Source organism: Talpa occidentalis, unplaced genomic scaffold, assembly GCF_014898055.3.
Source record: "Talpa occidentalis isolate TD23 unplaced genomic scaffold, MPIMG_talOcc4v2.1 talOcc4.3, whole genome shotgun sequence".
Lineage (NCBI taxonomy): Eukaryota > Metazoa > Chordata > Mammalia > Eulipotyphla > Talpidae > Talpa > Talpa occidentalis.
In genome coordinates, this window is record NW_023603184.1 from 28035375 (window position 1) to 28049179 (window position 13805).

The following is a 13805-nucleotide window of genomic DNA, read 5'->3' on the forward strand; positions in this document are numbered from 1 at the left end:
AATCAATCTTTAAAAAAAAAAAAGAATAACCAACTCATTATTACAACTTGCAAATTATAGTCTAGCGTACATAGAATGGAAGCTAATCTGAATCAAACAATTCTGTGTAATTTTGGAATACCAATAATTTTGTTGCTAGCAGTCAAAAGTCTTCTCAGACCATAAATCCCTAAATACAAAATTGTGTGCATGTGTAACTTTCTAGAGGACTAGAAAATCAGGCACATAGAGCAATTTGTGCCCCAAATAAAGTCACCTATGTTAATGTACATGAAATCAGAAGCTGCTGCTTCTGTGCAATTCATTTGGGGAAGAGAGGGATTATGGTCATTTGATTCGATAGGTGCTAATTTTCAAAACTTGGCCTTCAGATTGTTTCAGAAACAAGAATCCTTGGCAAAATGAAGAGTGCCTCAAAGTATGTGTGACTAGTAGAACAGAAAAGAGCCATGACTAGGTGGCCTCATTATTCCCTCCCCAGCATCTGCCTCCTGCCACCAGCTCATCAGTGCAGCGGAAACAGCTTCTGATTGGTCAGAGCCTGAGAATGCACGAGACCGGAAATGATTGGTGGAACTACAGCCTTGCCTGAAAGGTGAGGACATCTTTCTTTTCTCCCAACCTGCCCCTACCCCCAGTACAGTGGACCCACTTGGTATTCAGTTTAATAAGTGACAATTAAAGCATATCAGCTTGTTGAGATACAAATATGTAATGGTTCTCTTTCCAGTAATTATGCCAACTGTCCTGTACAATGCAGTTTCCCCCTGGAAGTGCACGCATACTCTCAGAAGCTATAACCTTAGTCACTTTGGATTGTTTCAACAATCATGTTAACATTTCAGCCATTAGATTCAAGTTTCTCCCCCATGCCTCCCCGCCCCCATGCACACACTGTCCATAGATGGGAAGGAAGGCAAGGACGTTATTCTCCCTCCCTCCTTTTCTTGCAACAGCTCAAAGGATAGTGAAACAGGTAAGAAAGAGGGGAAAACTCCAGGTTGTCATGGTGAGTATCACCTGGTCACTATTGAGCTTCTAGACTTGACAGTAGATGCCCTTCAGGTCACAGCATTGGCCATCTCTTAGGCAACGACTGTCGTTTCCAACCTGCTGGCAAGAGACAGTCCTCTAAAATGAGTCACTTCTTCCATACCTATGTCTCTGGGGGTGAGGGTATTAAAATCTTTGCCCCTTTTTCCTGGCTAGTACAACCAGCCATCTCTTCCTGGTGTTTCTTCTTCTATACTTGGTAGGTTGGTAACAGTCCATGTCTCCTACAGCTTCTGCACAGCCATCACTGAGGTATCAGCGCTTCCATACAAATTTTGAGGTTTTTAAGTTTTTGTGAAAGTTCCCCTATAGGTTTTAGCATCTAGCTCCCCCTCATGGGAGATCCAGAAGAAGAATAACGGGTCATCCAAATACTGCGATTTTCCAAAATTACCCCCTCCCAGTCTTCGTTATATAGGTCACCTATGCTGCTGCTGCTGGCATGTGCCTCTCAGGAAGCCCTGTATGAAGGTCTCTAGCTCCACAGCTGTTGATCCTCTGAACTTGGAAACCTAGGTTATCTACCAAAAAGTATTTCAAAATAATCCTGTTGCATTTCCTGACTATCTGGAGGAGATCCAGAGAACATACAAATGCCTAATTCCCCTTTTCTCAGCCCATCCTCTTCGTACAGCAAGCTGCTCATGTCTCTCTCCACCTCTGCCATCCCACCCCCACTCCAAAACCAGACTAATGAGGCTGGAAAAACCAGGAAGAGAAAAAGGAGGTACTGAACAGGAAGAGGGAATGTTCTGGGAGTCGGCAGGAGCTGTTTGTGTCCCATCCTCTCTTTCCATTCATTCTGAAACCTGTGGGTTGGCAGGCCAGCCATTCTTGTAAGTGTGAAGGTCAGGGAATAGACTCAGAGGCTGCACCACACCTGCTAACACTGCACTTTCTAATCTTTTACTTTTTCCAGAACTGTGCCTTGGGGTGGTAAAGTGAGTGGAGTGGGACTCATAAAGCCATTCTTTATTCCCCTTGACTGGTCATCTTGCAAGTAGCTCCTGTATTGGAAATGCTTCTGGCTTCAAATAACAGAAGGCTAACAGCAACTTTATAAAAATACTGGTGGTTTCTTTTAAAAGGAGTCCAGATATGGTTGACAGCAGGACTTGTTACTTCCTCAATGTCACGGAGGACTCAGACATCCTTCTGTGGTGGCAGAATAATGATCCCCAAAAGATGTTCACACCTTGTACCTTCATCCTGTGAAAATTTACCCTACACTGTAAAAAAAGGACTAAAGATGTGACTAAGGATAAGGACTTTGATATGGGAATATTATTCTGGATTATCTAGGAGGGTCCAATCTGATCACATGAGTTCTTAAAAGTGGAACACCTTTTCCAATTGCGAAGAACCAGAAAGATGGCACGCTTAAAAAAGAACTCAACCTGTAACTGCTGTCTTTGAAGATGAGAAGCAGCCAAGAGCTGAGGAATGAGAAGAACCTCTTGGCACTAAAAAAAAAAAAAAAGCAGGGAATTGATTTCTTCCCCAGAACTTCCAGAGAAGGCAGCCCTGCTAACACCCAGGAGCATTGCTCATGATCATGGGGTCTCAAGATGGCTGTCACAGAGCCAAACAGCACAGCGCAAACCCCTGTGCTCAGAGGTGAGCAACAAGAAGTGATGGACGGCAGCAGCTTTCATTCTCTGTGCCTCTTTGGTCACTCTGGGAAAGAGACCCTTCCCAGAAACTCTAGCAGCCTTCCCCATACAAGTCCTGGACCAGAACTGGGTCTTGTGGCCATCCTAGTAGCAAAATTCTAGCCTTAAGTCTCCTGGTTTGGTGGGTAAATGGAAAGGGGTGGGAACAGGTGTTGAGCAGCCAAAACTATTGGAACATCTGGTACACCTAAGCCCTGCACTCCCAGGTCCCAAGGCCAGCCCCCGCTCCCAGGCTTGGTGACACAGTCTGCCCTGAGCACCACATGTGCGCCCAGACTCCCAAGGTTTGCCCTCAGACCACAGCAGGCCACCCCTCTGTATGTTAGGCCGACTTATTCCCCACCATGTGCACAGGTTCCAGGTTTGCCTCAGCAACCCAGCTGCCATCTTGTCCCTACAGCTCTCGATCGCTCTCGAATACCTCCTGCCCCCCATCCCTGTTTCACTCCCTTGTGTAAATAAATACGCTCTGTTGTTTCTCCCCACATGGTCTATTTTGAGTGGTGTCCTGCAGATATAATTGTGAGGTCGAGGACCCACCAGCTAACTAGGTCACCCCCTTCTCCCCCCCTGAGTTTTGCTAGCTTTCAAAATAACAATATCCTCCATGGCTTCCTTGGCAGGAACTGTGGATTCCAGAGCAGCAAAGACAATAAGATTCAAGTATCAAAATCTCACCTAAGCCTGACCACGTTCCATTTAGAATGGTGAGTACAGTAGACATATCAGCTTCTCTCTGAGGATTTCTGCCAAGTATTTTGCAAAGCCTCTCATGTTCTTATATTTTTGTGCCCATGATGACAAATTTTATCTCATTTAACATTATCTCCCTGGCACCTAATAGTAATAATAGGGCCTGACATAAATAGGTGCTCAATAAATTTTTTATTAAATGAAATAATTTTCAGCCTCTTCTCCAAATGCTTGTTCAAATTTGTCTTGACTTGAAGCTTCCCCTATATGCCACCCCTCCTTCTATTCTCTCCCTCCCTCCTGTCCGTGCCTCAGAATGTCTCTTCCTCTATCTCTTCCTCTGGCCTCCTGACAAACTGCCATCTTCAGGTCTGGTTTCCATGCAGCTCTCCCAGGCTGAGTTTCCTGTGCAGCTCCCATGACCTGGGTTCACTGCTTTTTGCTCTGTTGGTGTTTGGCTTAGTGTATCTCTGTCACTAGACTGTGCCTTCAGGGGCGGGGCCCTGTCTGGATCGACTTGACATAATCACAGCTTCTGGTTCTGAGCAGCCTTTCCATAAATATCTGTTGACTCATATGATGTAGAGCGATCCTAATGATTTTTGACACTGAGTAGGGAACAACCCTATATTTGATCTTTTCATTATCACTATATCCTGAGCTCACTATACTAGATACTGAATTTTTTTTTTTTTTACTTCTATCAGTCTTTTTAAGCCTCTATTTTTTCATCATTATATGAGGAAAATATTCTTGAATTCAATGAAGACTCAATGAGTTAATATAAGTAGTTTATCAATACCGGAGTCTCCACTCAGCTAGCTGATCTTAATATATAGTAACTTTATAGCCTAAATAGTCTACTGCGTTATGGCTCAGAACTGGATATGATTAAAGAAGACTTCCGTGAAAAGGGTCATACTCACTCAGAAAACAGTGAAGCATTGATCCCCAAATGGTTAACATTTCTAAAATATTTTGATGCTAAAGAAGTGTGCTTCAGTTGTCTGGAAAATTTACTTAGATGGAAGAGAGGGTTGTTTTTTTTTTTTTTTTTTTTTTTGACAAAGTAGGTAATTTTATTTTTTCTGGCTGAAAGGGTTTTATATTTATTCAACATCAAAAGGAAAAAATGTCCAAGAACTGCAATAGTTTAAGTGATTTATGCTTAATTTTTAAATGCAACATATATGTTTATACATAATTTAAAACTCAATGAAAGCATGCTTATACAATCATGGGCAGCTTTAAAATTTAATAACTCTGGATGAATACATGATGGAGTCAATCCCTGGCACCTGGGAATATCATCTATGGAACAGCACAGTCCAGTGCTCTCAGTTTGAATATTACAACCATATTTCACAGAGCCTTGCTTGCTCTGATTTTCCCCATGTGGTTGATAACAGTCTTCAGACCACTTGCTGGTAAGTAAGTCTGCAAATTTCATTTCTAATCTTTACCCTACAATTACGTAAGTGCTGTTTCTAGCAAGCTCATGTACATAATGCTCCAGGCACATACTTTCTGAGGTAACTTCCATGGAGGACAGGGTCAAACCCTTGAATGCTGCCATTTCTAACAGTAGAAGTTTAATCTTACAGGGACTCGTGAACTAGTGTGACCTTAATTCCAGATACGCCTCAAAAAAAGAAAAATTCCATCCTTCCTTATTTAGAGGTTACTTCTGGTGGCACTGAGGCTGGTGAGGAATAGTGAAGAGAGAACTGAACTTGGAGTCACACCTTGGTGAAATCCTGCTCTGGTCTTCACTAGCTGTGTGACTTGGGCTAGCAACTTGAGGTCTCTGAGCCTCAGAGATCCTCACCAGGCTGTGGTGAGAGCTTGAATCAGTCATGGACAGGAAACTGCTGCTCTGGCACAGAGGTAGGAGCTGAGCGACTGGTGGAAAGGATGGATGCATGTACCAAGCAGAACAGTACATCTGCAGCAGCTGAAGGCACAGCTCGCTAGGCCTGGGAAGAACTGCCTGGAAACTTTGTTGCATTTTCCCCAGGTTTATGTTTGCAAAGCAGGGCACTCTTCTCATGTATGAGACTCAACATGATCCCAAAACCCACTATGGGGAAATTCTGCATCCTCTTCCCTCCCTGCATTCTCTTCTCCAGGCAATGGAACAAAAGGAAATGTGCCATCTGCTAAGCAGTATAGGCAAAGTGCTAATACTTGGCCCAGTTTAGCAGCCCTGCTCTGCCTTCACCCTCCCACACCCCTGTGTGCCCCCAGGCACCAGGACTGTGATGTGTGGGGTACGGTCTGGGAGAGTTGGATGGGCACAGAGCATCTCAATTTGCTTCAAGCCAGAGGGGGTATAGTACTGGGAAGAGACCATGGAAAAAGCCTGGTGAACTCGCCCTTGGAGGACACAGCTGGGGAAATAAATTAGCTGCTTCTATTGCACATCTACCCGCAGAAGAGCCCGCCTCTAAATCTCTTCTTCTTCCAGCAGCCTGGAGGCCGCGCCGGGCTCCCCGAGCACCATTTCCATGGACAGGCTCCTCTCCAGGTCCTCCAGCTCCTGGCGCACCTCCTCAATGAAGCCCCCATCTTCGTACTCATCGGGGACCTCCCTGGGCACCAGGCTGTCTCCGTCCTCGTCACGGCTCCCGACAAAGGCTGGCTTGCACACGTACACCAGGTTGTGGCTGGGGAGAGACGGGACTGGGCTCAGTCAAGGACTGTGTCTCCCCATGGAGGCAAACTGGGCTTTAAGCAGGGGGCATGGGGTGCAGGCCTGAAGCATAAGCACTGTCAGTCTCTAAGCACTGTCAGCCACTTCCTCTAACATCCAACAGAGCCTTAGCTTCATGTCCGCATCCTACCTTAAAGGAGATGGCTGAGGGAGGGTCAGTTCTGGAGCATGTGTTATAGTTGAGGGGCGCCCTCCTCCCCATCTGCAGGCCTGACTTCCCGTGACTGTCTCTCCAGCCCAGCATTCCAGGCACAGTCCCTGAGGACGCCGGGTCTGAAGCCCCCTGCCCATCCAGGTCTCCAGGCAGGAACAGCCCTGACCATAAGGTGAAACCTAACTCCCCATCTGCTGAGACTGGGGGGAGCTTTGGGACTCATGGGACCCACGGGGAGTTCTGTCTGTCTGCCCAGTCACCTGGATCCTGCGGGGGCAGAGGGCTGAGCGGTGGTCGCTGAGAGGTTCAGTACAATATGCTTGCAGTGATCGGCCAAGTCACAGCCCTGATGCTGCGCACTGTCTCAGTGGCTAGGGATGCCACGGGCATTGTCTCCATCCTGCTTTCCTGCCACTGCCCTGATTTCCCTCCCGCCTCTGTGCCTGCTCGGTCGCCTCCGCCAGCTTCTTCTCTGCTTGGCCCTGGGTTCCCTCCACATGCTCCCTGGGACACTCCAGTGGACACTCATGAGGCATCTGCACCCCTGGCCATACCTCCTGATCCCCAGTCCTACATCCTGACTGCTAGTGGACCCTCCATCCCAGCGACGTGAGGCTATCTCAAATTCAACCTCTTCTAAGCTGAATGTACATCTCCCCCTACTCCTGCTCCCGAGTCCTGACTGGGTGGCACTTCATGGGATCTTCTCCCCTACAGGGCGGGCAGGTGAGTCCTCACCTGTGAGGCTGGCAGAGGAGGCCACTGGCACATGGGCATCGGTCCAAAGCTCCCTCAGGCTCTAGCTCCCAGGTGATGAGATCCAGAAGCCGACTGGCGGGGTCATGGCACAGCTCGCCCTCCACGGGCAGCGGTGTGCACACAGGAAACAATAGACCTGCGAATGGCCAAGAGTCACCCCTGTGTGACTCTTGTCATGTAGGCAGGTACCAGGGAAGGGAGCAGAGAAAAGAGGTGCAGCCTCCCACAGGTGGAATGAGAGGTAGCAAAATGGCAGCATGGGCTCAGGAGGGAGTGAACCAGGCGGGCTGGAGCAGTTAGGGAGGACTGCCTGGAAGAAGTGGTTTGTGCTGGGTTTTGAGGTCAAAGGCCTGGGGAAATTAAGGAGATCAGTGTAGGTGCACAGCAACAACAAAGGCCTGGGGCTAGGCACAGTGGGAGAAATTGAGGGAGTGAGGGTCCCAAAGAGCCAAGGAGTGGTAGACAAAGAGGAAAAAACAGCAGGAGCTGACAAGGGCCTTGGCAGGCAGACTGACAAGTCTAACTGAAGTGAGAGACCAGGAGGGACTGGAGCTCCCAGAGGAGGGATACCTGGAGGGCCATCTTGAAGAAACCTGCTGGGGCAGCAGGGGCTGGGGGAACTAGGAAGGTGGGGGAGGCAGAGGGAATGCTTTTCAGAAGCACCTGTGGGAGGGAGCCCGGGCCATCCTCAGCAGGGAGAAGAGACCATTCACAGGAGTCAGGACTGAGGTCAGGGCCTCCCTTGTGGCCTAGAGAAGGTGGAGTGGGGTTGGAAAGGGGCTGCTGGGGTCCCACCCATCTGGGGGTGGCCCTCCTTCCCTGGACCTGTGCAGCCTGAAGGAATTTGACTATTTGAGGCATCAGCAGGGTAGGGGTAGAGAGAGACGGACAGACCGAGTGACTTCCGCCCCAGACAGGGCTGAGATACCTGAGTGAGCATTTAGGAGTCTGCCCAGGATGGGGGACCCTAAAAAATAGTCTGGTTGACATGAATAGGGCCCCAGGAGGCCAGTACGGTAGAGCTGGCCCTGCATCCAGCAGGGAGCCACCCACCTCTCTGGAAGGCACAGCACAGCCCGGGTTGGCAGTCCCTCTGGTTGTCGCAGATGGTCCCATTGCCGCCTTTGGTGGCTGTTTTCGTGCAGTGACCCCAGACGCAGAGCTGATCCCCACAGCACTCGCTGTCCCGAGTGCAGAGCTGCGGAGAGGCGGGAGACACCCTAGCCCCCCAGCTCACAGGTCCCAGAGAGCCCAGCGAGTCCCCGCCCCCCACCCCTGCCTGGGAGGTGTGGAGACACAGGGCGCTAATCTCCGTCCCCGACTGCAGAGAGCTGGAAACTGAGACCCGAGGTTGCTGGCTTCCAGTGGGAGGCAAGAAGTGAGGGGATACTGGGCTTGGTAGGATGTGAAGGGGGAGAACCCTGAGAAACGGCATCGGGGGAGTCTTGCTTCTGAGTCTTCCTACCCAACTGGAGATTTTACAAAGGACGGTGGCCCGGCCGTGCTCAGCGATGGCCCCGGGTGGGGCAGGCCGGCTAGTAAGACGCCCTCTGCTGTCTCAACTGTCGTCTTGCTGTGTGTGCTCTTTTTTTTTTTTTTTAATAGAGGCATTTTTTTTTTAATTAATTAATTTGTTTGTTTGTATTTGTTTATACAAGCACTGGGTACAGTCAGAAGCGTGGGAGGGTGAGAGAATTCACCAGAGCCAGAGCAGGGAGCAGAACAGGCAGAAGGACCGAAGTACACTGCTGAGGGGAGCAGCGGGCGGCAGGAGAGGTCTGCGCGCCATGTGGGACCCTCCTCCGGTGGCCGGGGAGCAGCCGGGGATCGAACCGGCACCGCAGAGGCCGCGGGCAGCTTCGCAACCCAGCGCTCAACCGCTGCGCCACCGGGGAGGCCTTGTATGTGCTCTTAATGTTGAGGACGGACTAAGGAAAGTCTGTAAGCCCATCTGGCTGGGTCCAAACATCTGTCTGGTGGAGGAAGTGCCCTCGCCCCTGGCTTCACGCTTCCCTGTGGAGTGTCCCTCAGGGATGTTCTCAGGCCTCCTCCTGGCCCATGCTCTGCCTTTTCCCTTTGGGAAGATCAGGAGCAAGATCTGGGGGACAAGGGGTGCAGGCCAGGAAGGGGAGAGGCTACACTCTTCCTTGCTGGGAGGCTGCAGCGGTCACTGGCCATGTCTCCCGGCCTGGTCTTGCCCAGAGGAAGCGATAGGAAGCAGGCCTCTGCCTTTGTGCTCCCTCCCCTTCTCTGCCAGGTGCGGGGCCAGGGCCAAGGGGCGGTGGGGTGGCAGCAGGCCTGAGGAGGGATTCCCAGGAGAGCTTCTCTCGAGTCAGCTCCCCTGGGTGTCATGCAGAGGCTCTTCCCAGCATGGACAAAGTAGCTCCCTGAAGGGGCTTCTGGAGCCAACTGGGAGCCCCAGATCCCCTTTTCTGGGCCCCCATGGCCTGCTGTGGCAGCCCAGAAGTGCGGGCACACTCACCGCCTGCTGCTCCCGGCACTGCTGGCAGGTGTACTCGAAGCTGGCAAACTGGCAGTACCTGGCGGGCCCACAGTCCTCATCGATGATGCACTCCTGGGAGGGAAGAGCAAGCGCTTCATCAGTGAAGGCAGATCATCAAACCCACAGTGTCCTGGAAGGGCAGGCCCCATTTCATCCCGCAGTCTCCCACGGGCTGAGGGTGCTCAGGAAGGCTCCCCAGTCTCCCCCACACCCAAGTCCTGCCAGCTCCCGTTGTTCAGCATCTCCACTCCTCCGGGCCAGGCCTCACCCACACAGCCTCCAGGAGGCCACACCCAGTTCACACAATCGCTGCCTGTGTGCAGGGCTCCCTGGCACTCACCCGGGGTGGGAGCACAGAGATGTGGGCCCAGTCGGCATTGCAGAGCAGATGGATTTAATAAAAAGAGCTAATGAGTTCCAGGCTGCTGCAGCTGCAGAGCAGGGGCTGGCAGCCAGGCCCCCGGGGGCCCTGCTGAAGGGAAAGGGCCACAAAGACATGCAACTGGTGGCCCCAGTCCTGCCTGGCAGGGAGCCTTCCTCAGGGCCCCGGGTCTGGGGTCCAGGCCTGCCAGGCAAAGGCAGCTCCCACCTTCCACAGAAGGAGGGGGTTTGCCGCTGGCACTGGGCCGTGTGGCTGCCAGCTTTACGGCTAGAGAAATGGGGAGTCAGTCTCCATCCACCAGAGTCCTGGGTCCCGAAGAGCGAGGACATGGGACGTGACCATTATTGTCAGGAGAGAGCTCTCAGCTCTGCACCCACCGTCAGGGTCAGACATGGTGTAGGGTAAATAAAAGGTATCAGGTGGGGCCTCCCCTGGTGGCGCAGCGGTTGAGCGCTGGGCTGAGAAGCTGCCTGCGGCCTCTGCAGCACCAATTCGATCCCCGGCCGCCAGGGAGGGTCCCACATGGCGCGCAGACCTCTCCTGCCGCCCGCTGCTCCCCTCAGCAGTGTACTTCGGTCCTTCTGCCTGTTCTGCTCCCCGCTCTGGCTCTGGTGAATTCTCTCACCCTCCCGCGCTTCTGACTGTACCCAGTGATTGCATAAATAAATAAATAAACAAACAAACAAACAAACAAATAAATAAATAAATCTTTTAAAAAAAGTATCAGGCTTTTCTGCCCTCCCACCATCAGGATAGATGACGGATCCCTGCGGTCCTGAATGCATGCCTGATGGCGGGCACCTGGAGTAGGGTGTGGGCATAGGTAGATGGGATTCACCTGGGCTCACACTGTGCTTATAAGGGCGGCGTCACGGGGACGCCAGCAGGATGAGAGGGCGAAATGAGCAGAGAAGCAGAGGCCACGAGAGAAGGCCGGAGAGCCCAGAGGAGTGAAGACTTGCTGGGGGCTGGGAGACCCTGCCTGCTGTGTGCCTGGTCAATCCCTATAAAAGCCTGCAAAATACACTGAGGGCTCCAGGACTCCTCCTTCACCCCGTCTGCTCAGGTCATAGAGATCCTGCCCTGAGCCTTCTGTCCACGGCACATGGGGACTGGCGACTTCAGAGGGAAAGAAGGGCAGGAGAAGTGGGGAAGTCAAGACAAGGACAATCACTGATGGTTCCCTCGTGCCACCACCGCCATGGACTCCTCACGCCCTGTCTTCCTCAGGATCTTCCCAGGAGACGGCAGGTAGGAACCCCTTCCCCGTGCTGCCGACAGGGAAATGGCTCAGAGAGGCCAAGGTTGTAGTGCTAGTTCCGAGTAGAGGGACTCGTTCACCACCCCTGGGGAGACCCAGGGGTCCAGATGCAGTTCAGAGGCATGTGGATGAGAAAACTAAAGCAGGAACTCTGGGTCCCAAAGAACCTTCTAAAAGGGTATGGAGAAGGGAAAGTCCAGGGCATGCTCATCCTGAAGGCGGATGTGAAGCCAGCCCTAGGAAGACCTGGGTGGGCAGCCTCAGTGAGCTGGGCTGGTCCCCACTTCTGCTCTGTGAACAGAGACTAATGGGTGTGGACAGGGAGACTGGGAACTGGGCCTTCCTTCTAGGGGCCCTGCGGCCAGGGAGTGAGTGCAGCCTGGGGCTAGGCAGGGGCCCTGAGCAGACAGCCTAGAATATGGGGCTCTGTCCCTGGAAAGTGGATCCTCTGGTTGAGGGTGGTGTGTGCTCTGACCAGCATGGCAGGCTGGAGGGGATGGACATATAGCCCTGTTGCAACTCCAGCCTGTGACCGATGTCCTGCCTATCACCCTTTGGAGCAGAGGTCCTACTCTGTTTACCAAGCAAGGCACACCCTACCCGGAAGACCATCGGGCCCTCTGCACACCACCTTCCTGCATCTCCTCTGAAGGGTAATGGGGAGGAGGCCCAAGTCTTCGGCTAACATTGTCAACAGGTTCTTAGGATCTGCAACTTTAAGTGAACAACAAACAGGGAAACCAATTTTACCATGGCTAATTGATATAAACAGGAGCCAAGGTCCTATTTCTGGTCACAGAAAATACCACCGAACTTCTAGATAAAGACCCAAAGCACTTCTAAATATTCAATAATTTGTATTCATTCATTCATTTTCCAACCTGCTTATTCCACTTCGGGGTCTCAGATGGTTGGAGCCTATCCCAGCAGCTCAGGACTCAAGGCAGAATGCAACCCTGGACGGGATGGGACACCCTTCCACGGCAGGACACACACACCTACTCACTCTGCCTGGGACAGTGGAGACACACGCCAGTGCACCTGACACCAATACCTTTGGGAGGTGGGAGGAAACCAGAGAACCTAGAGAAAACCAACATGCCCGCAGACAGTGGCCCAACCCAGTGACTTTGCTCACTGACAGTAGAGCAGAGTGGCACTGGATGAAGCAAGGGTATTCGAGCGCCTGCTGCCCAAGTCACTGCCACGAGCCAGGCCCTGTGTGCACCTGCACCAGCAGCTCCAGAGGAGACGGGGCTGACACCAAAAGAATTAAAGAGCAATTTAGCTGTTTATTGTCCTTTCTCAAAAAGTATTACAGCAGAGCACACTGCCTACCAGTCAGGAAAGCGACCTACAATTGCTCTTCTCTGTACCTAGTGGCTCTGCCCCCCACATGGCTCTACCCGCTGCTCCAAAGGCCGTGGCAAAGAGCGGCAGCTCAGCAAGGGGACTTCTGTAGAGTAAATTAATTAATTCTTTTTTTTTATGCTTCTGGCCTCTGTGACTATCTTGGTTTCCTTATTTGGTGGGATCGTGGGCGCAGGGCACGAGTACCTGACTGGGGACACCTGGGCATGTGTAAGTGTGCACACCTGAACCTAGAGGTGGGGACAAAAGCAGCGGCAGCAGTGGCAGTGAGAGGACAAGTGGTGTGACTACAGACGAGGTGAGATCAAGAGACAACACAAGAGAAAGAACCCAGAGAAAGAGCGCGAAGATTCACTGAGGGCTGGGAGGCTTGTTGCTGCCAGCCGCCCAAGCCCTGGCTCTCCTGCCAGACCCCTGCCTTGCCAACCTACAAGGTTGCCCCACACCACCTCCCTCTCAAAAAGCTGTGTTTCTATTCCCAGCAACCCTAAAATGCCTACATGACACCACTGCTGTTTTTCTGGGTGAGAAAATCAAGACTTAGGGTGGAAGGGCCACCCAAGTTAGGGCTGTGTTGGGGGTTGGGCACTGGTTCTGTTTGACCCCAGAGCCTCTAATGGCCTGGAAAGTCCATGGGCCTGTAAGCAAACCACAAGGCACTCTTTGTCTTGGCTACCACGCCCTCCTAGACACAGACTCAACTCAGTTTAGCAGGAAGTGTCCTGCTATTTCTTCCCAAGCAGAATAGCAAGAGAATAAATGGGGAGGGCTAGTAGGCACAAGCCCCCTCTCTGAATCTGGCTGTATATGGAAGCACTGGGATGCCAATGTGAACATGAGAAGGTCCCTACCCTCAAGGAATTTATAACTTAACTGAAAACAAACAAAAAAGGCAATCCGATAGAAAGAGAGATAAGGGCAGGAAGAGATAATAGAGAGTAACAGAAATTGTTTTGCCTCTTCACACGAAAAAGATGTTCAGCCTCTCCAATAATCAAGAAAATGCAACTCACCCGAGCAGGATATCATGCTTTCACTTAGAATGGAAACAATTTAATAGGTGCTAATATATGTGGTAGGCGCAGGTCTGGCCTCCAGATGTCCATATCCTGCTGGCTGGAACCTGTGGACAACACTTGTTACGCGGCCAGGGGAGACAAGGTTGCTAATCACTGCCCTGGTGAGAACGAGAGTAGCCTGGATTATCCGGGTGCAACCAGTATGATTGTAAGGGGCTCGGAAA

At 51.5% G+C, this 13805-nt stretch overlaps 1 protein-coding gene across 1 annotated transcript in view; it reads right to left on the reverse strand.

Moving 5' to 3' along the window:
- Positions 1 to 3601: 3601 nt before the first annotated feature.
- DKK3 (dickkopf WNT signaling pathway inhibitor 3) overlaps positions 3602 to 13805 on the reverse strand; it is a 45782-nt gene continuing 35578 nt past the window's right edge. Inside the window, exons 4-7 of the mRNA XM_037522671.2 lie at positions 9528 to 9620; positions 8099 to 8243; positions 7025 to 7181; positions 3602 to 6085 (exon numbers count right to left, since the gene is read on the reverse strand). Of these exons, the coding sequence (XP_037378568.1) occupies positions 5866 to 6085; positions 7025 to 7181; positions 8099 to 8243; positions 9528 to 9620 (615 nt within the window). The 3' untranslated portion in view covers positions 3602 to 5865. The remainder of the gene's footprint in view (positions 6086 to 7024; positions 7182 to 8098; positions 8244 to 9527; positions 9621 to 13805) is intronic.